At 44.0% G+C, this 26,015-nt stretch overlaps 2 protein-coding genes across 2 annotated transcripts in view; one reads left to right on the top strand and one right to left on the bottom strand.

Annotated features, from left to right (window-relative positions):
• The window catches only part of LOC106587090 (syntaxin-8), a 43,370-nt gene extending 31,609 nt beyond the window's left edge, over positions 1 to 11,761 (top strand). The window contains exons 7-8 of the mRNA XM_014175048.2: positions 4,027 to 4,128; positions 10,917 to 11,761. Coding sequence (XP_014030523.1) covers positions 4,027 to 4,128; positions 10,917 to 10,981 — 167 coding nt within the window. The 3' untranslated portion in view covers positions 10,982 to 11,761. The remainder of the gene's footprint in view (positions 1 to 4,026; positions 4,129 to 10,916) is intronic.
• Positions 11,762 to 12,274: 513 nt separating this feature from the next.
• Positions 12,275 to 26,015, bottom strand: part of ntn1a (netrin 1a) — an 85,831-nt gene continuing 72,090 nt past the window's right edge. The window contains exons 6-7 of the mRNA XM_014175033.2: positions 20,119 to 20,193; positions 12,275 to 16,339 (exon numbers count right to left, since the gene is read on the bottom strand). Of these exons, the coding sequence (XP_014030508.1) occupies positions 16,011 to 16,339; positions 20,119 to 20,193 (404 nt within the window). The 3' untranslated portion in view covers positions 12,275 to 16,010. The remainder of the gene's footprint in view (positions 16,340 to 20,118; positions 20,194 to 26,015) is intronic.

The following is a 26,015-nucleotide window of genomic DNA, read 5'->3' on the forward strand; positions in this document are numbered from 1 at the left end:
CCTTTCCTCCTCGGCAACCTGTACTGCACACAGGACAAAGACAGAGAAGACTAGGAAGATAATGCAACCTGAAAACAAAAACAAACTCATGCGGGGGTGCTTTCCCTTCTTTGCATATAGTTGAGAGAGAAAGAGCTACAGAAAGAGAGGAAAGCAAGGTGACAATGGCGTGTACCCTTCTGGAAGAGACAGGATTGCGCTGTTTATTTTGCTGTTTGGGAAGGAAAGTCTCTTCTTTTTTCTTCTTTCCAGAGCTGTGAACTTGGCCTGTCAGTTGACACATCTGTGTAATCTCAACAGCACTGCTGTCTCTGTCTTTTGGCTGCCAACCAACCACCCACCCACCCGGTCTTTCCCTCAAGCGACTGCGCCTGGAGTTTTTAATTGTGTTTCTAGTTAAACAAATGAGGTGACAATGGAAACAGTCGGTATCCATTAAGAACTTGCTAATTGCCCCCTACATTTTCTTGGGGAATGTTGGAGCAAGGACATAAATATCTTTGCGTAGATTAATTAAGAAAAGTGTAGTTAGTTTCTTCAGTGTATATTATGACGCTGATAGATTCATGTCTCTTTCCTCAGGGAAGGAAGAACACCGAAGTTGTCTTAATTGTGAAGGAAACTATTCTTGTTTGTTTTTACCAATGTACTCTTCCTCTGACTTGCAATCACTTGTCCCTTCATTTAAAAAAGGTGGAATATCAATGGCTCGTTGCCCATTTATCTGCATTTTTTAAAGTCTTTGCTTGGAGTTTTTTCGTCAACTTTAGATTGCTGTTTTAGATTGGGCTTTCACATTGGTTTATGTCTGTGGGGATGTGTGGGTGGAGAAATCCATTCATTAAACTTGTTGATGTGCTGTGCACTGAATAGTAAACTAGACACGAACAGCTGTGTCCCGCCAACTTTTTCCTCATTTAAATGAAGAAGCTTCTGTGTGAGAATGTGTGACTGTGTGTTTTCTGTCTCTGAGGTGTTACTCCTGAATTCTCAAAGTGAGATACTGTCTAACCAGACTCTTGGTAATAATGCCTCGCCTTGACCTTGGGCTGTATTCTGAAGAGAGCCTCATCACTGACATTGACAAAGGCTCTGTTTGACCAGCAGACCTGATTGCAGACCTCAGCACACATTCCAAAGAAAGATGGCTTCCTCTACTTACCAATGTGAAAGGGGGGGGGTGCGCAAGCTGTCACAAACAGTACACCGGAAACTGCAAGCAGGGCGAATGACATCACTATGTGAGTATGAGCCTATGACTCTGTGCTCTCTCCCACACTGTGGGTTTGGAGGTTTATCCAGTGTAATAGCATTTAAAATAAACAGCCTTCGTTTTGGAACAGGCCATGCATTGTGGTGTTGCTGATAGGCCTGGTCCTAGCCAGGGAGAGCAGCTGTCATGTATCGGAGCAACGTGCTACATTAGGAAATTGGGAATTATATCTCTGGAGCGCGGCATGCGAAGAGGGAAAGCGAGTTGGTTCTTTTTTTTTTTTTTTGTGTACCTATCTCAAGGGGTAGTTGGTGTCTTTCTCTCTTTTTCGCCGCTCATAAATTGTTGCCTCATGCTAGGATGAGGTGGATGTCCCAGGAGATGTTTTACACATGGCCCTCTCACGTCTCTCCATCACCCCTTTCCTCTCGCCTCCGCACTTGGCCCCTTTAAAACTGACGCTGCCTGACCCGCCTCACCCAAATTATCCCCAACTTAATTATCTGAGTTGGGCCGAAAGCAGGTTCCCTTGTCATCCACTGATGACTCCACTTACCGAAGCATGTTTTCTCACTGGCAAAGGGGCGTCTCGAACTAGGAAAGACAACTTACCTAGAGATAAGAATAGTCTGATTATGACCTTGAGAACTCACTCGTGGGAATTTCATAATTTAGCCTAGTTGATGTTACACAGGACGGATGCAAATTGTATTGGAGTAATTTTGTAACTTGCCAGAAAACCCTCTCTTAGCCATGTATGTCTGTCTCAGACATCAGAAAACAGGTAGTTTCCTGGAAATAAGAAAGCTGCTTGTTTGAGTTGGCAGCCAAAGGAGGCCTGTAGGTGAAAGACTTGCTTTCCTTTCCTGAAAAAACTCCAACTTGACAAAATGGGTAATATGTGAACAGAGTTTCTGTCCGTTCAGTTGGTCTTTTTCTCCACAGCCTCAGTTTGTTTAAAAAAAAAAAGTAAAGTCCACAACACGTCACTGTTTGTGCCCCCAGTATTTTTTATTCTGTCAAAGGTTTGCTGGAGACTGGAGAGGACCTATCATCGAGGCTTGAATTGAACAAACGACGAGCCAGTGCCACACAGCTCGATCTACAGACGTATCCCGTATTCTGTTTAGCAGTAAATCATTTCATGTAGAACTTGAGCAATGAGCCATGCTGTTTTGACACTTTTTCGCTCATATTTCTTCAGATATTTCTTCATGTTTGTGTTTCGTTGTTGAGTAATTGTTTTACTCCGCCTATGAGTTGAATAGCAAGTACAGCAGTTGAAGCATTTTCAAAGGCTCTCGCCGATGAAACACAGTTTACTCAATGTCATAAAAAAAGGCTCTTGCAGCGAGTGAAGAGATTTAATATTTCCCAGGGAGAAAAACTGGTTGAAATTACTTTTTTTTTTTTTAAATGACCAGTTTTACATTCATTATGGACATCATGTCAACCACTTTTGCCTGCTGGGATTTTGCTGAGCTGTAGTGTTGGATGGCAGTGACCTAAGTCGTGGTCTCGGGTGGTCTCCAGCAGTTGTGGACTACTGTGGCTGTCGTGTCACCACAGCAACTCGTCGTTATGAATTACAGGCCTCCAGCTGGACGGCCTTCAAGACAGGAAGTCCTACTGTATTGCAGCAGCGCCCGGCCGGCGTCTGTTCCACGAGCAGCCGTTAAATCACAGTAGAGTCACTGATTAAAGCCAGCATTGATTCAGGAAGTACTGAACGATTTTGAAAGGGAGAAGAGTGCTTTCACACATTCCCCCCCACCCCACCACTCTTGTCTTTTGTCTCGAGGGCTGTTTGAGGCTGCCGACAGTCCCTGTATAGGCTCTGATTCCTTCCAAGTCCGTACCGTTTCTATAAAGGGTGATTTTTATTAGCGAGTGCCGAGAGCACAGGACTGTTGGAGGTCTCTTAAATCTGAAAAGAATAATACTTTTTTAAATTCTTCAAATAAAATCTAAAGTTTATTTGTCACGTGCGCCGAATACAACAGGTGTAGAACTTAGACAGCAATTGCTGTACCAGGCAGTGATGCAACCAGTCAGGATGCTCTCGATGTTGCAGCTGTAGAACCTTTTGAGGATCTCAGGACCCATGCCAAATCTTTTTAGTTTCCTGAGGGGGAATAGGCTTTGTCGTGCCCTCTTCATGACATTCTTGGTGTGTTTGGACCATTCTAGTTTGTTGGTGATGTGGACACCAAGGAACTTGAAGCTCTCAACCTGCTCCACTACAGCCCTGTCGATGAGAATGGGGGCGCGCTCAGTCCTTCTTTTCCTGTAGTCCACAATCATCTCCTTAGTCTTGGCTACGTTGAGGGATAGGTTGTTATTCTGGCACCACCCGGCCAGGTCTCTGACCTCCTCTCTATAGCCTGTCTCGTCGTTGTCGGTGATCAGGCCTACCACTGTTGTGTCGTCTGCAAACTTAATGATGGTGTTGGAGTCGTGCATGGCCATGTAGTCGTGGGTGAACAGGGAGTACAGGAGGGGACTGAGCACGCACCCCTGGGGGGCTCCAGTGTTGAGGATCAGCGTAGCAGATGTGTTGCTACCTACCCTCACTACCTGGGGGCGGCCCATCAGGAAGTGCAGGATCCAGTTGCAGAGGGAGGTGTTTAGTCCCAGGATCCTTAGCTTAGTGATGAGCTTTGAGGGCACTATGGTGTTAAACGCTGCGCTGTAGTCAATGAATAGCATTCTCACATAGGTGTTCCTTTTGTGGTCTTTGAGATGTACTTTAACTGATATTGAACTGAAGCATCGTTCCAACTAACTTTGTCACTTCTCTCTTTCCCTCTTAGAAATCATCGATGACCTCACCCACCTGGTGGACAAGACGGATGACCAGATCCGCAATGAGACACGAAGGGTTAAGCTGGTGGAGACCAAGTCGGCTTCCTGCGGTGAGCCCATCTTCCTTCTCATTTGATCTGCTCTGTGTTCCTAACCCAACTGTAATAAGTCTGTCTCTCATCCAGATTTACAAGCATCGGTCCCATCTCCTTTTTCTCTTTCTGCAGCTCTCAGTAGTTCAGTGTGCTGTGAATGGCCTAGTAAAGGAAGCATAGACCTTAAGTAATGGGAAAGCCAGACCCAAACTCTAAATGCACTCAGTTATGTGTTATATTGCGTCTCGGTCCTATAATCTTTACTCTCCAGGTAAGTCATTCATGATGGTTAAAGATCGTGTTAAAGAGCTCCTATCAGAACCCTCTAAAGCTGGGTTCTCCCGGAGTAGCTCCATCCATCGTTGTCCATTCAGCGATATCATTGCTGTGCCCACCGGAAGCCGACTCGATGCTGCTTAATTGACCAGAGACAACGACATTGATGGCACCGAAACACCACACAATGGCGTGGGGATTGGCTCTATCACATCTACTACTCTCTGCTATAGAAAACAGTCCCACATAGGTCCCCCTATCCAATCCCCAGTACCTTACTCTGTGAAAGGGGCTTCCAAGAGCCAGGCTGTAGGACAGACTCTGTAGTAAGTCAAAAAGCCTTTCTTGCTACCACTTCCAAAGGACTCCCAGGAGCCAGTCTGTAGTGTAGTAAGTCAGCACCACCCTCTCTTGGTACCAGTCTTTGATGGAGTTCAGTGGTTTACATAGCAAAAGAGGAGCTGTGATGCTGTGTCAATGGGGCCCTCCCTCACCATTACCCCCCCAATCCCCTTTAATTTGTTTAACTCGGCTCTTTGGTCTTTAGCCTTTACAAAGCCCGGCTTTCCTCTCTCAATGGCCACCCTGCTTCTTTCTCTCTGCTGGGAAAAAGATATGCCAGAGAGGGGAGGTAACTAGGCTAGCTACCGTACAGCGAGAACGGGAATGTGCGACAAAGCTTGTTGGCGTAGTCAAGCTAGGTTTGCCTTGTAAACGCCAGTCCGCATCACCTTGGAGATGGCCGCATTGTTGCACCAGGAGCCCCCACTAACAGGCGAACAGTGGCGCGGGGATACAACAGTAAGATCTGGGGATGCGATGAAGGATCAGCTAATATAACAGTTGATGCCATTTCTGCCCAGTCACCATGACACACAGAGAAGGTTTGTTTTAAGATCTCAGAACTAGAGTCACTGTGCACATTGTGCTAACCCAGGAGTGTCTCTCACTCTCTCTCACTCACTCACTCACACACACACACACACACACACACACACACCCGGTCTGTGTTCTCTCTCATTGTTGTCTCCTTCTCTCCCTATCCCTTCTCTTCTCTAGAGTGTCAATGCTTAACAATTCTGTGTAGTGGGGGGGGTGTCCCCACCCGCTCCATTCCTCCTTTTTCCATCCTCTCTCCTCCTGGTTTGTTTGACACTTGTCTGGGTCTCATGCAAAGAAATAATTGAAACTAGAACACGCCACACATCTTCTGGAGGGTTTCTCCTCTTGTTCTTGGGTGCGTGTTGATGATTCCTGAGCCCGGGCGTTATTTGTTTTTGGAACCCAGCTCGTCCAGAGTCCAGGCTTGAGTGTTATGTCTTCCTTCAGTTCTCCTGTAGGTGGGAAAGACTGGCTTTGACAAGGAGACGGGCATACTTGACATACTTTCTCTCATAAGAGAAGAAACATCCCAGATTATGCACACTGGGATGTGTGTTTAACTTGAGGATTTAACATAAGATGTTGCTGCTGTTAGGATTTGAGCTGTTAGGAGTTGCAGCATTTAGATGCATTACCTGCAGCAAGTTCACATCTTCTTCTACGTGTACCGATGGACCCTGTGTGTCAATCTTTAATCAACCTCTTAGACCTTCTGCCAGAGATAAAACAAGGATAGAGAGATGAGTGACTGAGGACGCTGTGGAAAATCCTACCTTTGTGTTTAGTCGGCAAGCTGAAGGCTGGACGAGCACGGGCTGAACATGGTTAGGGGTCATCTCTCCGCTGAAGGGAGGAAGGACCCACATAGCATAACATATCGCCATGGATCCATCCTGCAGCAACGAGTGCATGACTGGATCTCAGGGCAGGCTTTTGAAACATCCTGGATCTTGTTGAAACATATAGAGAGTCGAGACACAAGCACATTACAAGTCCTCCAGTCATCAGTCTCACGGTGGTTTATTGGGGAAGAGCCACAATCAGACCACAACACAGTCGAGGATTTCACCAGGATATATGGGTGACAAGAAAAACGTTAAAGCTAACTTGGGGTTAGCCTTTTTAAACAGTGTTTAAGCTTTGAGCAAAATTAGAAAGTTAAGGCTGCCCAATAAAAAGATTAAATAAAGTAAAGCCTACTTTTCACAGTCACTTCCCTTTCCTGGGAAATGGGTAGTGAACAGGTTTTGAGGGGGGTAGGTGGCATTAGAAAGGCAGATTACCCCTTAGCACCAAAGGGCCCTAGGAGGGTGGTGTGAGTTTCCCAGGGCTTAAGTGTCTCATCAGGCAACGTGGGGGCAGACCTCTCTCCAATGGACTAATCCCATGGGCCTGCGGAGGCTGGAGGGAAACCCCACACCCACATACATACTCACAGACTCGAATCCCGCAGGTGGCTTGCATCTCAAGTAGGCCTGAAATGTTAGGGCTTTCGAGGGGTTGTCTTTGAGGGTAGGTAAAGGGTGCATGTAACTTCATTTCACTGAATCCCATCAAGCCTGTTAAGTAAACCTTGAATACTTTTGAGGGCTAATTTTGATTACTTTGATGTCATTTTACCAACACCAATATGATGTTTAGCAGTCTCCCATGCCCTAGCATTCATTTCAGTGTTGGACCGAAAACAATACTGAAGCAAACCATTTCAAATCTAGGGTTGTACTAAAACAGAAACCAAAAATCCAAGGTTGTTGTACTTATGATGGTGTTGAACCCGTGGCCTAGAGGAGTAACAGGTCCCGAAGCGTATGGTTTGTCACGTTTACAAACGCTTACCTCACCTTTACCACTTGATTTTGGCTGGCAAGAGTGGAATATTGGATGGTTGTAAAACAATAGATCTGAAACAACAGTCGCTTTACTGCTTCTTTTTCAAACTCCATAAACATCCAACAGATTTGATCAGCCCCTCTGAAATGTGTTATTCCTTTACGAAAGCTTTTCATTTGACTGTATATTACTTCAATATGATGTTTATCAATGTGTTCTGAAGCGATATATTCACATTACAATGGAATTGCTGGAAGACAGGCAAAGGGTAAGTACGGGGGAGGTGTGTGTGTGCGTGCAGAGACAGAAATACAACCTCCACCCTCCTCCCTTTTCTCCACCAATTAGGATTTGTCTCACTGATACGTCAGAAATGCTAAAAAAAAGGGTGTACCCCAATCCTTCTTACTCTGTCCATCTCTAAAGATCTTGGGGGGTCACTTTGACTGCACTGCAGACACCCTGGCTTCAATGACAAAGCATAGTCTCATCTATTTGGCCTGCCAATGTGATTGTTGTCGAGACTGGGTCAGGAGTAACTTATTTAGTTAGTTAGCGGGACGGGGACAGTCCCAAAGAGAAGGGGAGGGAGTGTTAGTAGGGTGACTGGGTGGTAGGTAACATATCGAAGAAGAAGATGACTTTATTATCCAATGTTTATTTGCCTACGCCCTCCGTCAAGTCGAGCTGAATGTAAAGTAGACAGTCTACTGTCCTGTTTTAATATCCTTCACACTGAAGCGTGTGTGTGTGTGTGTGTGTGTGTGTGTGTGTGTGTGTGTGTTATTTCTCTAAGTATGAGGTGTTTAAAAAGCCATCATGAGGGCTGTTGGGAGGAATGTTCCCACTTGACATTTACGTTGTTGCGGCTCTGCTCACATATGTAAGTTATCAAGTGGGGAGGTCCTGTCTCGACCAATGATCATTCTGAGAGGTCGGAGGCTAGCATGCTAGGCTTCAGACAGAGCAGTTTGATTGAACGTTTGAAATAAAAATTATACATAGGAGAAGAAGGGGAAATAAGACTAATTGGTTACATGTAGAGTTTGGTGCCACTAAGTTGTGCCTGCATCTCCTTCACTCAGAGAGAGAGATTTCTCTCAGTTTGCTGTATTCAATGAAGAAATCCTAAAAGTAGGAGAAAGTGTCGCAACCAACCAAGCTAACGAGGCATCCAGACCTTTGGACTCGCTGCTTGCCACATCCAAGCTTCCAAGCCAAGTCCTATGTCTCATAAGAACACCTGATCTAGGATCAGGTTTGCCTTTTAGAACAAAATGAACAAGATTCCACGGGGGGACGGGGGGGCTGATCCTAGATTAGGAGTTCTACTCTGACTACGACCCAGGCAATTAGTTCAGCTTGGGTTCATCTTCCCCCTATCTCTCCCTGTGGACCAGACTGCAATTACGCTGCAGAGTAGAATGCACGACGAGAAAGCCAAAGTATGAAAGAAATGTAAACCAAAAGTGAAAAGTCCGGGAGGGAAAATACCACCTCGCATGCGAAACAACCATGGACAACTTGAGTCAGCCGGAGACTGTCGACAGCCATCAAGCCATCAGATTCTCCAGGATGCAGTTGTTTGAAATCTTCACCCGATAGTGATGCCATTCAAGGAGAAACGCTAGAGAGAGAAGAGCGAGAGGAAAATGTGGCTAAATGTGTCCTTGGAGATAGTTTTCCATATCCACTGTAATGTGTGGCATGAAATCCCCCTAGCTGAAAGCTCACCACGGTTGAGAGGCGTGACACTTGACACCAGCCATCCACCAGTCCTTTTATTCTTACCAACACCTTAGAAAGGTTTCAGGATTTGAAACAGCTGTAGGTTAGATGACAACGGGCTAGCCGAGACAACTGGAAAACCCATTGAACGATGGTTGTAGGCTAGCCATCTCATATTCAAACCCCTATAAAACAAGCCAATATGCAAACACAGAATAACTATCCATTTTACCGTCTTGATAATAAATGTCAGTCTTGAACTTTCTAATGCTTTTTCTATATTGTCTTGGCCTTGATTAAAATTAAAATGTGATCGGTGGAAAGCCTAGTGTCTGGATCATTTTCAGGTCCTGTGGGGTAAAAAGCTTTTGGATTTAAGTGTGAGGTAGCTACAGTATAATCTTTCGGGTCTCCTCTGTCTCCACAGCGTTGGTGAAAAAACATTGATTACCCTCTCTCTCCAGTGAAGTCAGATCCGAAACACATGCCGACCGCAGTATGATCTGTGCCAATAAACCTGTCACAATTCTAGATTGCATGTAAACGTGTATTATGTCATCTTGGTGAAAATGTGCAGGTAATATGAGGGTAGTAGCCTAAACACTGGGGCGCAGCAAGGATTTAGAAAAGTCCGAAGGGCCAAAGGTCTGAGCTAACTAGAAAAAGGCCTAGGCATACCTTTTTCAAGTTTACTGATGGGTTGCTTTTCCACCATCTATTCCTTTGGTCTGTGGCTGTCCAGCTTAGCCTGATCAGAAGAATTTAGGCAATGTGTAGACATCCCTGTCTATGTAACTATTATGTACTGTGCCTGTCTATGTAACTGTTATGTACTGTACCTGTCTATGTAACTGTTATGTACTGTGCCTGTCTATGTAACTGTTATGTACTGTACCTGTCTATGTAACTGTTATGTACTGTGCCTGTCTATGTAACTGTTATGTACTGTACCTGTCTATGTAACTGTTATGTACTGTGCCTGTCTATGTAACTGTTATGTACTGTACCTGTCTATGTAACTGTTATGTACTGTACCTGTCTATGTAACTGTTATGTACTGTACCTGTCTATGTAACTGTTATGTACTGTACCTGTCTGTAACTGTTATGTACTGTACCTGTCTATGTAACTGTTATGTACTGTACCTGTCTATGTAACTGTTATGTACTGTACCTGTCTATGTAACTGTTATGTACTGTGCCTGTCTATGTAACTGTTATGTACTGTACCTGTCTATGTAACTGTTATGTACTGTGCCTGTCTATGTAACTGTTATGTACTGTACCTGTCTATGTAACTGTTATGTACTGTGCCTGTCTATGTAACTGTTATGTACTGTACCTGTCTATGTAACTGTTATGTACTGTGCCTGTCTATGTAACTGTTATGTACTGTACCTGTCTATGTAACTGTTATGTACTGTACCTGTCTATGTAACTGTTATGTACTGTACCTGTCTATGTAACTGTTATGTACTGTACCTGTCTGTAACTGTTATGTACTGTACCTGTCTATGTAACTGTTATGTACTGTGCCTGTCTATGTAACTGTTATGTACTGTGCCTGTCTATGTAACTGTTATGTACTGTGCCTGTCTATGTAACTGTTATGTACTGTGCCTGTCTATGTAACTGTTATGTACTGTGCCTGTCTATGTAACTGTTATGTACTGTGCCTGTCTATGTAACTGTTATGTACTGTGCCTGTCTATGTAACTGTTATGTACTGTGCCTGTCTATGTAACTGTTATGTACTGTGCCTGTCTATGTAACTGTTATGTACTGTGCCTGTCTATGTAACTGTTATGTACTGTGCCTGTCTATGTAACTGTTATGTACTGTGCCTGTCTATGTAACTGTTATGTACTGTGCCTGTCTATGTAACTGTTATGTACTGTGCCTGTCTATGTAACTGTTATGTACTGTGCCTGTCTATGTAACTGTTATGTACTGTGCCTGTCTGTCAGCTGTAACTACTCTATATTAGGTACACTTCGTAACGTGTCATTTTTTGTTGTTGATTGTTTGAATTTCTGTCGAGTTGCCCGCCTACTTATCCTTCTGTTTGTGTTTCTATTCTTGTTTCAGGCATGCTGGTGGTGATCGTGCTCCTGCTCATTGCTATAGTGGTGGTTGCTGTGTGGCCCACATAAGGAAGAGGCTGAGGGGAGCGTTTTGGACCGTCGCACCGTCCGTCGGATGACCACTGAGACTGCGTGGAGAGCCTACAGGGGAGACGAGGTGCAGAGGCACTTATGCAGGTATGTATCAAGCGGGCTGATTTAGGACCATGTTTGCCTTTTATATCCCAATGAATAAAATGACATAGACAAGGCAGACCTGATTCTAGACCAGCACTCCTACACTGAGACGCTTGATACATAGTGCCTCCAAGCCCTCTAACACACCACCCCTGTGCCCTGTTAAACACACACATACACTAATAATGACAGACACACTCTTCCACCTCCCTCTGTTTCCTCTCTCCTTTCCCCTTGTATGAAAACTGAGTGTATTGTACTGTTCTCTACTGTACCTCAACACTTGGAGAGTTGAGCCCTGGCTTATGAGGAACCAGCAACAGTGTTTATTTTCTTACGTGGGTGTTGGTTGGGTAAAGGGTAGCACTGACCCCCCCCCCATGGGGGGGGACTTTTTCTTTCCTAATTCTGTCTGTGGGCTGAGAGGTCCTGGGTTCCAGGTCGCTAATTCTGCTAGCTTAGCAATTCACTCACACATATCTATTATTATAATAATTATTATATTTACCCACTAGCAGTTCTAATGGTACCATTTGTCTTGGGATTTGATCATGTTTGTAAGATAATGCCAGCCAAAACAAATAACACGTATGACTGTGTCACAACATGATGTGAATCAGTTTAGCTTCATGCAACCTTGTCATTTCTAATAAACATTTACAGTTAACAGCACGATCCATGGACTCCTTGGTGTAAAGAATATCGTGTTATATAATATTGGTCATCTACTAAGGATAATGTACTGTATCTATAGCATACTCTGCATTCTTCCACTATGTCCATTTAAAAGCCTTGAGATGCTGCAAAAGGTTGGGAGATGCTTGCTTGCGTCCGTGTGAATAGTATAGCTATCCCACTACTGGTCCGTGTGAATAGTATAGCTATCCCACTACTGGTCCGTGTGAATAGTATAGCTATCCCACTACTGGTCCGTGTGAATAGTATAGCTATCCCACTACTGGTCCGTGTGAATAGTATAGCTATCCCACTACTGGTCTGAGCTTGGTGGTCTAAAGCTATTTGATCTACACCCAGCATGCTTAGCCCTCTACTGTACTGCCCTAAGTCACACGTGGAGCTGTTGATAGAAGTGTGTATGTTACGCCCAGGACTCCGGCTTCAGAGATCCAAAGCAGACATTGAATGATTTAAGACGATGGAGAAAAAGAAAGAGTCACACCAGTGGCGACTTAACAGGAGTTTATTTCAACTGAATTCTGGATTTAGTTCTACCAGCTTGGTGTTCAGTAGTTATTGTTTCCTTCTTAAAATCACAACCATCTAAACAACCACAAACGAGTAAAAAAAAAAAGGCAAAAAAGACAGAATAAAATCCACAATGTCTCGTGTCATTAAATATATCCATATATAATAACCATATATTAGTACACATCGTAAAACAAACATCGCAAAAAAGGTTTCGCAATGGCCAACACAGCTAAACAACATTTACAATTTAAAAAGTATGAACAAAAGCAATGTTTTGACAGGTCTACGGTAGTCATATTTCATCAGAGGAGGTCATTGTCAATCCATTGCTTGGAAAACTGATCTAAAATTTACATCATGGGGATTGAGGTTTGATTATATATTATGTGCCAAACAGAAATACACTTACATTTAATGTCACGAGTATGGATATAACGATGAAAGGAAGTAACATGTAAATGTATGTATAAATACATGTAATATGTCATCTGTATATTTCAATACACCAGCACGAAAGCATGTGTATTTATATGACTGATCTGTACACAGAGAGAAACAGTATGGAACACAGATGCTGGCAATCAGACCCTCAATGTACATCTGCTTGGTTTGAAATAAAAGAAAGATGTGGTTTTAAGTCATTTGGGGATAATCAGGTGATTGAATTACATGATTTTTCCTCCCAGTCCTCGTTTCACCCTCTTCGAAATCGCTCTGAACTTAATTAATTTGACAGCCTTGTAAGAGACATTGAAGAATGTCTGCAGCTGTTGAATAGCTGCTGCTACGGCATCCATATTAGGAATTCCATGTTAGGAAGACCACTGACAGTTTTGCCTGAAATCTGACGACTTGCTAATATGGATGCCGTACACCACTCAAGACAGAATTTCCAAGAACTCTAGAGTGACAGGCAGCATGTAACATGTATATCTTATGGACATGGGTGAGGTCTATGGACGGTTAAGTGGGGGGGAGAAGGGGTAAGAAGCAAGAATTTAGAGAGCTGACTAATAATGTTTGGAACAGTTTACTGCCAGTCAAGGAGGTAAACTGCACTCTTCCATTTCTGTTGCCTCAATACAACAAGAAAATACATACTGTTCTTAGGCGTTCACTCTGTCCATTCTCTTTGCTAAAATCTACAATCAATACATTGAAGTTAATAATAGTTATATTATCGATAATTTTCACATAAAAATACTACCTACACAGATATTTTATTGTTGACTGCCAATGCCTTTTTTAGTACCTTGGGGACGAGGCTTGTTTCAATCACAAATGCTTTACACATTGTGATTTAAAAAAAAGATTTGCATCCAAAATAGGGTGAATTTAATACTACACAGAAACAATTCTGTACCAATTGGTGAATGGCCTACAGTATTAGGAAATATTGTTCCTAGGGAGAGGTCATATAAATATGTACATTGTAACGCTTTCAATTCACTATGTACCAATATCTCACTGCTTGGTTAACGTTCTCTGAAAACAGATTTGTGTTGTCCACACACAGGGCCTAGTGTTGTAGCTAATCTATTTGAAACCTTAGGTATGATAAGGATTTTTATTCACATCATTGCAAATGCTTCCTTTTGGTATTGTGTAAAGCATGTGTACTGTATAATAATAGTAATGTCAATTCATATTTCATAAATGTACACCTTCAATATCAAATAAAAAAACACATCGACATACTAAATCTGGGCAACATGGGGAAGAACCACACTGCTTTCTGTCTCTTAGAAGGACTGGCTCCTAAATCACTTGATCATGAAATATATACTGAACAAAAATATAAACGCAACATGTAAAGTGTTTTATGAGCTGAAATAAAAGATCCAAGAAATGTTCCATATGCACAAAAAACGTATTTCTCTCATTTTGTGCACACATTTGTTTAACTCCCTGTTAGTGAGCATTTCTTCTTTGCCAAGATAATCCATCCACCTGACCGGTGTGGCATATCAAGAAGCTGACTAAATAGCATGATCATTACACAGATGCACCTTGTGCTGGGGACAATAAAAGGCCACTCTAAAAGTGCATTTTTGTCACACAACACAATGCCACAGAAGTTTTGAGGGAGCATGCAATTGGCATGCTGACTGCAGGAATGTCCACCAGAGCTGTTGCCAGAGAATTTAATGTTCATTTCTCTACCATAAATTGCCACATCCAGTTTTTTCACATGCAGGATTATCTGAGATCAGCCACCCGGACAGCTGATGAAACTGGGGAGGATTTCTGTCTGTAATAAAGCACTTTTGTGGGGAAAAAATCATTCTGAATGGCTCCCCAGTGGGTGATGCCCTCCCAGGCCCACCCATGGCTGCGCCCCTGCCCAGTCATGTGAAATCCATAGATTAGCGCCTAATTCGTTTATTTAAATTGACTAATTTCCTTATATTGAGTTGTAACTCAGTAAAATCGTTAATTGTTGCATGTTGCACTTATGTTTGTTCAGTATAATTGAACCAAACATTAATAAAATATTAAAGCAAGTGATCCTAAATTGAAATCTGGTTGTTATTGTTCTAATAGCAGGAGTCTTTGAAATCCCAGACATTTTGTATGCAGTCTGTCGTCTTCTTGGGAATCCAGCAAAAGTATTATTAAAAACACTAACCATGAAATTAGACAGCAGCACCAGTCAAAAAGAGAGTAAGGACACGGTGTCCATATTAGGACATCAACTCATCTGACGCTCTCCTACTATGGACGCCATGTATTTGACATAATAACCAGCCTTTTTGGAGACAGGTTGACATGCATTTTGAAACTGTACAAGACTGTGTTAATCACCACAATTCACAATGAACATTCATTCATTTCAGATCATTCTGAATACTGAAACCGGACAAAGAAAAATTTGTAGATTAAAATAATATCCTTAATTAAGGTTAGTTAATTAACAATGCTGGAGTCAAATATATTGTACACCTTTAAGAATGGACATTCATTTTCTTTCTTTCCATTTCACTGTCTGCATCTAGGGGCCAACATTCAATCAAATGTACAATATGTCACACCCGTGATATAATAAAGAACATAGCTAGTTACTGTGCGTTTTAGGTTACATACACATACGACCGGGTGAAGCGAAAGGCAACTTATTTGATAATACATGAAACGTGCATTTCCAAGGCGCAGAACCAATGTTATTTTATGGCACTTTTTGCTGCACTGCCAATAGGATACACAATTTCAACAACAAAAAGTTGAAGTGAGGACGTTTGATGATGCAGACTGGTTTGTCAGTGATATTATTAGCTAATCCTAAAAACGACAGAAAACAAAGCTTGTGATAATGCAGTGGCTTGATTTGTGGTGTCTTCGCACCAGCACAAAATGCTCAAAGTAGGGCTATGAAATATCAATATGAAAAAAAAAAATGAAAACACAAATAACTTTATATATACTGGTAATAGGTGCAAACTTGGCAAATCCACAGAGACAAATCTCAAAGGAAAAAACAACGAAGCCATGACACCTGCAGCGTGAGCTCCTTCACAAAAGTCCACTAGAAAATAAATCTTCTCAATAAAATTCTCTTCATGCTCCTACTCGAAAAAGTAGCGACAACGCACAGTCCTTTTCTGTCCTTCCTCAGTCTCCCTCGCTCTCCTCTCATCCTTTTTCAACACCCACTCATCCTTTCTCCTGTCCCGTGTTCCATTCCCTCGCTCCAGGCGTCGTCCGTCCTTTCCGCCTATGCCTTCTTGCACTTGCCTTTCTTCTCACGTTGCTGGAACTTCCTCAGCCGACGGGCCCATGTGTCTCTCCACTGGATGACCAGGGAGCCCTTATCAGCCACCACTCCAGACTGCCCTGGAGAATCCTCATTGTTACCCAGGAGCAGGTACTTCTTCCCGGTCTTGATCTTTGGACACTTGCACGCCACATCCTTGGCCCTGACCCACAGGAACTGGTCACCGCGGCGGATGCGGCTCTCGCCCTGCTTGTAGACAGAGATGATGTTGACGGTGAACTTCCACCACTCGCCCGCCTTGTCCGCCTTCAGAATGTGCACCTGGACAGCTGGGGAGGGGGGAGAGAGAGAGAGACTATTTTTGTTATGTCTTTGTGTCTGACTCAATTCTAGGATTAGAATTTCCTGCTCAAAGGGATACACAGTACAGTGCTGTTATTCTTATCGCTATCACTGGGGTTCGTGTCTGTATCACAGCCTTCAATTAAAACCCCATCCATGTCCTCTTGGCACAGGAGAGCAACCCGGTCCTTATCGTCTGCTCCATTCCTGCTATCCTGACCTGCTGTGACCCTGCTCTTCTCTAGACCGACAAGCCATGATCCCAGCAACAGTTACTATGGCACCCTGGGACAATATAATTAAGTTGGACCGAGTCAGACATTTCCCATGGAATCCCTTTTCCTTCTTGCAAAAGCTTTGCCTAGACATCTCTCTCTCTGGCCATTCAGTATGACAGGAGGGAGGGAAAAGTGCTAGTGTATCTCCCACTACAGATGTAGGATCTTAATTTAATCACCCTGTTGCAGGTGAAGTTTCCTGCAACGTAAGACATTTAAAACTTGTAGCGTCTTTGGGTTTTAAAAAGGTTTCTGTTTGTAATTTCCGACCTGATGTTCCCTTACGATACAAAAATATCCATTAATGATAAGCCACATAATAATTTACATTTCCAGTTGCTGTAGGATTATTTTCCTACTGTAGGAGACAGGCTCATATTAAGATCCTACATCTGTAAATCTAGTATGCTACACTGTGTCTAGTACCATCCAGCAGCCAAGAAGGGTATCAGACAGACAGCGAAGCAGGCAGTACTGACGCCAGGTAGCCTGCTGTCTGTAGCTGAATCCTCTAGCTCTTAGTCTTCTGTGTCCACTGGTCCATGTGCATCTCCAGTCAGTGCTACTGGCTCCACAGACTAGCGCCATGAGACGCTGTGATCTCCACTGTCCAAGCGGCATTACGGGACACTAAAAACACCAGAACTGACAAAGCCTCAAGGGCAGGGTTCTGTTCTATTCTCTTTAAAAAAAAGAAGTGAGGTTGGCTTCTCCATTTGGTGCTGATTCTAGTGGAGTCATCAGCAACTACCTACTCAACCGGCCCCAGTGGATAGGAGACTGGACCTGTAACCTAACCAGACGCCCTTCAGAGGCTTGTATCCTCCAAGGGAAATGCTGTCAAGACAAAGTCGTCCGGTAGCAGATCCAGCTCCACGTCCATTATAGATGTCAGGGGATTTGATTTGTGACGTGATTAAGAGGCAGGGATGGGCTGTGAGGAGATGGGTTTTTGGGGAGCGGCTCTGTGATAGTATGGTTCATTACTGAGAGAATCAAGGAGAGAGAGCACCAACAGCTCTCAAAAGCAGCATAGATCATCTTAAAATGTAACAGCAGTCGTTAAACCAGGGGTCATTAGCTTAACCTCCTATACACACAAACTGACTATCACTGAGCGTGAATGTCATGGCTCTCTAAATGGCTCTAAATGAGACGTATCCTGCACTGCACTGCAGATTTTACGCCATGCATGGTAGATCACAGGGTTATCAAATAGGGCCCTGGTGTCCTTTTCTGCTAGCATTAGCATTCCTGGTGTCTTTTACTGTTACTATTAGCATGGGCATTGGTTGAACTGGCTGTTGACCTGGTGGCGAACCCTATTGGTGCCCTCGGTCACCCTGTCCTTCCCTGGTGTCACCACTGGAAGGCGCTCTCTGTTTGTGTTTGCACAACAACACAGGGTGAAACCCTGAGAGACCAAACTGTAAATAACTCAACCTATTGTTAAGCCCTGTTCCACTGTCATTTCAGCCCTTTTGTATGGAGAAATTTGCTGTATCCAAGCGCCCTGTGGTTCTCTATGGGGGTTGAGTGTGTCTGCATATTATCCAGCATAGGCCCAATGCACAGCGAGACACTGCACTCCTAATGCTCTCCTCCACACCGGGACCCTCCAGTAAACCTTCCTGAAGTGTAAAGTCTTATCCCTGTACAGGACCAGTACAAAGCCCCCCTGAGGTATGGCGAGGCAGGGAGAAAGTGGATTAGACCCAGGCCTTGGCAGGGAGGCTAGACCCAGGGCGGGTTAGGGAGGGCAGCGTAGGGCTTGGGTAATATTGGAGACGGCCAGAGGGGGAAGCAGAGGAAATTGCCTGTAATTGGTCATTGAGGAGAACAGTAAGAGTAAAACAGTGGGGGTTCCCTTACTGTAGCCTGTTCTGAAGCATAGGAGCGTGTACCCTAACCCCACTGTGGACCATTACACATATACACACACACACACACACACACACAACATGTAGTCACAGCCTTCCCTGAGGCATGCTGGGGTGGTGTTGGGATCACTCATCAATACCAGCAGGTCCCCTCTACACACCTCCTCCGGTGCATGCCAGACCTGCCCGCCTGTGAGAGACTAGGATGGGGGTAGAGGACACTACCTGTGTTGTTGAGCAGCGCTCTCAACACTGCTGAGTCTGAGTTACAGCATGATGTCTTGATGACATGCACCTGGGGTGCACCTGGGTAGGGTCCCACCTCACTCCCCATCTCCTCTCCCCTATGGGTCTTCAGTGGGCACTGACAAGCTCTGACTTATAGACAGACTTATTTTCAGTGTATAAGGGTAAGAGTTTGTACAGCTGAAGACCACAACACATCACTGGGCTTCCCCAGGACAGAGTGCGTCTCCCTACGGGGGTCTATTGACTCTTGGCGTGGGCCTGAGAGGTGAAACATGGCCCCGTTACACTCCATTAGAGGTGCATGTTCCAAATCCTCCACTGAGGGCTCCTAATGTCTGACTCACTGGAGACCCTAACTGCTACACCTCCTTCACACATGAGCTCTGCTGCTGGGGATCAATGATCCACAGAGCTTTTGTTTTTTACCACTCATTAAACCTGTTCGCCTACAAATGGCCACAAACTAGTTACTGTGGTGCAGAACTTTTCTTTATTCGCATATGCATGGCAAGCTTTTCAAATCAATTATTTTCTTTTTTTACCAAACATCACACGCTATAGTATTTTCACATCTATAATCGTCCATCTTTTTTTCTAGCAATTTCCTCTTAAAGAGCTGCAATGAGAAAGAATTGATGCCACTTTTTATTTGTGGCACAGGGGATTCCTCCTGACACCATGCCTGGATCTAACCCCTCAAAAACTCAGGAACAATGCCTGGCCTGTCATTCATTCAATCTGCCAAGGTATTTTCAGGCAGGATACCCCTTCTTGGTTGACTGATTTAACAGACTGGCTTCAATCAGGTCAGGGTCAAACCTCTACAACCTTCACCAGGGTCTTAACCACCTAAAGCACCTTTTCAACCTTTCAACCTTTTCAATGGCCAGGGCAGCCGGATGGGATGGCCACAGGAATGCCTGTCTGAAAAGGCCCATCCCTTAAGTTCCCCTTAATGAGGACCTTTAGGCGCGCACCCCAACTGTCCGTCACACCGACTTTGCTTTATACATTATCCGCCTTGCCCTTAAATACCTGCTGGGCTGTCCATCATCCCGGGAACCCCCCTCCCCTTCGCACCCTCTCTATCCTCACACCCTAAGCTCTTCTCTCTGATGGCTTGTTCCCCCTCCTTTGTTTGATCCTTTGACTTTCTTTCTTGAAAAGCCGGAGTAAGCCGTCACTAGAATGCCCAGGAGCTGTAGGGTTGTCCTGGGGGGATGCCTGGGCTTGGTGCTGGGTGTTGTAAGTAAAGATGTAGCTAGCTGAGTTCCCTAGTCCACCAGGGCTCAGGAGGCATCGTGAGCTTCGACTGTAGGATTGTAGACTGTACTGTACAGAGGATTGAACTCAACCCACCGTAATCTTTCTTGCAGTATTTCTTCATGTTGATCTTCAGTTTGCCTTTTGACGCCTTGCAATAGGAGTCACAGTCTGCATGTAGGAGAGAGAGAAGATGCACACTAGGTTAAAACAACTAAAGAGGGAGCAACACAAACGGTGAAAAAAGACAGAAGTGAGACCACATCACATCTCCTTCAAGATTCCTTGCACTTACTCACGATACACATCTGCCAGGTTCAATTGTGTCTTCCTCTAATAGGGCTTATGGTGCATTGAGAGGAGTGGTGGCCAATAGATATGAGACCAGACAAAAAGGGTCCCGCTGCTGCAGGCGACCGCCCTGTCTGTCTGTGGCCTGCCCCCTGCCCCTATAGCTCTGATGGGAGGACCTCTGGATTGCTGCTTATTGTGCCACCAACCAGGCCACCGCTTCAGAAAACCACTCAAATTAACCCCCACAATCCCCACGCCGACCGCCACCCAACACCCCCCTGTCAAAGTGCAAGTTTGGGACTGATTAAGGCCTGTAGAGGTGCTGGAGATGCTGCATCGCCTCCTGATAAATTGAAATAATTTCGCCTAAAATTATAGTACTCTTGGCTGAAAAATGCATGCCCATATACTACACCAGAGAGCATAATTTAGCCGCAGAATCTCAATAGCTTCTAAAAAATATTGCTGTGGATTAAATTATCACTTACAGTCAGGAAAGCACTCACACCAAATATAGAACAGCTTGTTGTGTTGTGGCCATGGACATATAATCAATAGAAGGGTTTTAGAACCTCTAACACTGACAGTTTGACTATTAAACTCATGGGTACACCAGCAATGGATGCCAGTCCTGACTTAAATGGGAGCTGCCATCTATGGATTATATATCTATGGTTGGTTGCAGCTGTCAGTTTGCCTTTTTCCAAATACAATCGGGATAAAAACAAACAGTTTGGAAAGCAAATGCCTACTGCTGAAAAGAGAAGACTAATCTGACTGTAGAAGCTTTAAAAAAACTCTTAAGTTGAGCTATTTTGAGTGATTCTGAGCAAACAGCACTGTTTTTTAAAAAGTAGCTCTCTCTTGAGATAGGCTATTGGGCCATCACCTGTGAGTAGCCTAGGCTTCATCATTGGGTAGTGCCACTGAAAAGTCTATTTAGTAACCTACTGTAGCCAAAATGTAAGGGATAAACACTGACAATCTGGAAATAAAATGTTGGTTGCCAGTCGTTCGTTCGATTAGTTCGATATTTATGGACGAGACCCAGTTGTTCGTTCTATATGTTCCGTTGCCATGCTCGCTGACAACCTTCTTCTCCCTTTCTAGCTAGCAGTCACGACCTCTGCAGCCAGAATAACAGCAAAGTAGCCGCATTTGCGTTTGTTTAAGCTGTATTCTATTGACATTCATTTGGATACAGCCATAACGATTTTGCCTGGCATAGCGAGAAAAGTTTGCCTTCTCGTCAGGACACTCGACAGTGTTAATTACAAGGACATAGCATTGCATATCAAACACTAGAATAGAAAGCTGGCTAAATACACTTAACAAAAACAAACGCAACATGCAACAATTTCAAAGATTTTACTGAGTTACAGTTCATATAAGGAAATCAGTCAATTTAAATAAATTAGGCCCTAATCTATGGATTTCACATGACTGAGAATACAGATACCTTTAAAAAAAAGAAGGTATAGGGGTGTGGATCAGAAAACCAGTCAGCATCTGGTGTGACCACCATTTGCCTCATGCAGCGCAACACATCTCCTTCGCGTAGAGTTGATCAGGCTGTTGATTGTGGCCTGTGGAATGTTGTTCCTCTTCAATGGCTGTGTGAAGTTTCTGGATTGTTGGCGGGTACATGTTGATAGAGAGCACCCAAACATGTTCAATGGGTGACATGTCTGGTGAGTATGCAGGCCATGGAAGAACTGGGACATTTTCAACTTCCAGGAATTGTGTACAGTTCCTTGCGACATGGGGCCGTGCATTATAATGCTGAAACATGAGGTGATGGCGGCAGATGAATGGCACAACAATAGGCCTCAGGATCTCGTCACGGTATCTCTGTGCATTCAAATTGCCATCGATAAAATGCAATTCTGTTCCTTAGCTTATGCCTGCCCATACCGTAACACCACCGCCACCATGGGGCACTCTGTTGACATCAGCAAACCACTCTCCCACACGACGCCATCTGCCCGATACAGTTGAAACTGTAATTCATCGGTGAAGAGCACACTTCTCCAGCGTGCCAGTGGCCATCGAAGGTGAGCATTTTTCCACTGAAGTCGGTTACGATGCCGAACTGCAGTCAGGTCAAGACCCTGGTGAAGATGACGAGCACACAAATGAGCTTCCCTGAGATGGTTTCTGACAGTTTGTGCAGAAATTCTTTGGTTGTGCAAACCCACAGTTTCATCAGTTGTCCAGGTGGCTGGTCTCAGATGATCCCGCAAGTGAAGAAGCCGGATGTGGAGGTCCTGTGCTGGCGTTGTTACGTGGTCTGCGCTTGTGATGCCGGTTGGATGTAATGCCAAATCCTCTAAAATGATGTTGGAGGCAGCTTATGGTAGAGAAATAAACATTTGATTCTCTGGTGGACATTCCTGCAGTCAGCATGCCAATTGCACACTCTCTCAAAACATGAGACATCTGTGGCATTGTGTTGTGTTACAAAACTGCTAATTTTAGAGTGGCCTTTTATTGTCCCCAGCACAAGGTGCACCTGTGTAATGATCATGATGTTTAATCAGCTTTTTGATATGCCACACCTGTCAGGTGGATGGATTAATTTGGCAAAGGAGAAATGCTCACTAACAGGGATTGTAAGGACAGACGCTGGGAGAGGAGAAGCAAGTACAGGGAGTTCATATTTAATGAGGAAACAGACAGGAAACAAAACAGGAACAGCATCTTGATAAGGGACAAATAACAACATTAATGCTGACTCGGGAAAGAAACTGAGGAAGTGACAGATATAGGGGAGGTAATTAATAATGTGATGGAGTCCAGGTGAGTCCGATGAAGCGCTGATATGCGTAACGATGGTGACAGGTGTGCGTAATGATAAGCAGCCTGGCAACCTCGAGCGCCAGAGAGGGGGGGGCGGAAGCAGGCGTGACAGGGATGTAAACAAATTTGTGCACACATTTTGAAAGAAATAAGCTTTAGTGCATATATATATATATTTTTTTTTTTTCTTTTTTTTTCTCCTAATAATGTACAATCTGTATATATTCCTCCTAATATTGAAGAAATGTCTCTTCATTGGCCTGGGTTATTGTTTGCATTCAAGACCAGATCATTTTTATTGCTCTCAGTTTGTCAGTGTTAGAGTAGCCACTCATTTTGGTCATTTCGGTGTGGTATTAAAAAAGATTCTGCTAATGTTTTCTATCATATAAATTACGTTTGGCCAAAAAAAATCGAAACCCATACAAAAAAAATCTCATGTGGAAATCCTCAAACATCTCTACTCAACGTATGCCACTATGCAAATACAATTTGCGATGCATCCAATGCTTTATTATGTATGTGTGTGTATATTTTATATATATATATACATACACACAAGAGAAAGGAGTTGGCATACCCACTGGAAGATGTTTTGATTTGGGGGTGCAACATTTTCTCTTGTCAACTCAACCACTATGTCCCTCCAAACCCCACTTTCCAGACCTATACACCCCCGAGGCCCCCACCGACTTACCCCAACTCCCATTCCTTTTCAACTCGCCCCCCAAACCCACCCTTCGAGACCCCCCCAGGGCCGTGTCAAGCTTTGGCATTTATTGCAATAGGGGAACCTAGGGGTGGTGGTCCCAGTGATGGGTGGGAGGAGGGGAGGTAGGGGGTCATCGCCACGACAAAGAGAGGTCAGGAAGGAAATTAGCGGCCCATGAAGCGTTAGCCAAAGCCCTTTCTGGTGTCCGCTCCTCCACAGTGAACAAATGAATACCTGACACAGCAAGGGCCCGGCCATGGGCCTCATTTATAACCATTGCGTAAATTTCAGACTAAATATCTGTATGTACATATTCTTTTCAGAAATTGCACGTCTAAAAAATGTATATTTATAAACTTGGCGCACGCCATACATATATGCATGTTTCCTGTTATAAATCAGCCCATCGTAAAACTGCGTGCGAGAACGTGCATTATAACTCCGCCTGGAAACGCCCTGCATTCACCTTTTATGGTTACAATAAACTCATTTATTTACTGTACAATCTGGAACTATTAGAAAAAGAAATGTTATCAAATGTTTTATGGAGGTGTTGCCAGAATGTTTTAATCTTTTTGCAGTAATTTATTCTGTATTTGGCAAAAGATTGTGACAGTTTCTGAAAGAAAAAAACGATGGAAAATGTATTTGGACCTGTCAGCAGAAGTTTGAATTCAACAATATTTTGCATTGACTTTTTCCCCAAACTGTCGTGAATTCTGAAACATTGTCTAGGGTACCATTTAAAACATTTTTTTTTTTTTTTACAGTAGGCTACTGTATATGCATACTCCATGTAAAAGATCAACTGTCTGTTCACCTGTGAAATTCGACTGTATGTTAAAATCTGCGCTGCCTATGGGATCACATCGGCTACAACAAAATTAAAAATACAGTATTCAGACCCGTTAACTTTTTTGTTGTTATAGTAAAATGGATTAAATACAAAAAAATCGTAAGCAATCTACACACAATAACCCCATAATGACAAAGCGAAACAGGTTTTTAGAAATGTTTGCAAATGTATTAAAAATAGAAAACAGAAATACCTTATTTACATAAGTATTCAGCCCCTTTGCAATGAGACTCGAAATTGAGCTCAGGTGCATCCTGTTTCCATTGATCATCCTTGATATGTTTCTATAACTTGATTGGAGTCCACCTGTGGGAAATTCAATTGATTGGACATGATTTGGTAAGGCACACACCTGTCTATATAAGGTCCCACAGTTGACAGTGCATGTCAGAACAAAAACCAAGCCATGAGGGTCGAAGGAATTGTCCGCACAGATCTGGGGAAGGGTACCACAATATTTCTGCGGCATTGAAGGTCCCCAAGAACACAGTGGCCTCCATCATTCTTAAATGGAAAATGTTTGGAACCACCAAGACTCTTCCTAGAGCTGGCCGCCCGGCCAAACTGAGCAATCGGAGGAGAAGGGCCTTGGTCAGGGAGGTGACCAAGAACCTAATGGTCACTGACAGAGCTCTAGAGTTCCTCTGTGGAGATGGAAGAAACTTCCAGAAGGACAACCATCTCTGCAGCACTCCACCAATCAGGCCTTTATGGTAGTGGCCAGACGGAAGCCACTCCTCAGTAAAAGGCACATGACAGCCCGCTTGGAGTTTGCCAAAAGGCACCTAAAGACTCTCAGACCATGAGAAACAAGATTCTCTGGTCTGGTGAAACCAAGATTGAACTCTTTGGCCTGAATGCCAATCGTCACTTCTGGAGGAAACCTGGCACAATCCCTACGGTGAAGCATGGTGGTGGCAGCATCATGCTATGGGGATGTTTTTCAGCAGCAGGGACTGGGAGACTAGTCAGGATTGAGGCAAAGATGAACGAAGCAAAGTACAGTTAGATCCTTGACGAGAACCTGCTCCAGAGCGCTCAGGACCTCAGACTGGGGTGAAGGTTCACCTTCCAACAGGTCAACGACCCTAAGCACACAGCCAAGACAACGCAGGAGTGGCTTCGGGACAGTCTCTGAAAGTCCTTGAGTGCCCCAGCCAGAGCCCGGGCTTGAACCCGATCGAACATCTCTGGAGAGACCTGAAAATAGCTGTGCAGCAATGCTCCCCATCCAACCTGACAGAGCTTGAGAAGATCTGCAGAGAAGAATGGGAGAAACTCCCCAAATACAGGTGTGCCAAGCTTGTAGCGTCATACCCAAGAAGACTCGAT

Source organism: Salmo salar, chromosome ssa02 (assembly GCF_905237065.1).
Source record: "Salmo salar chromosome ssa02, Ssal_v3.1, whole genome shotgun sequence".
Lineage (NCBI taxonomy): Eukaryota > Metazoa > Chordata > Actinopteri > Salmoniformes > Salmonidae > Salmo > Salmo salar.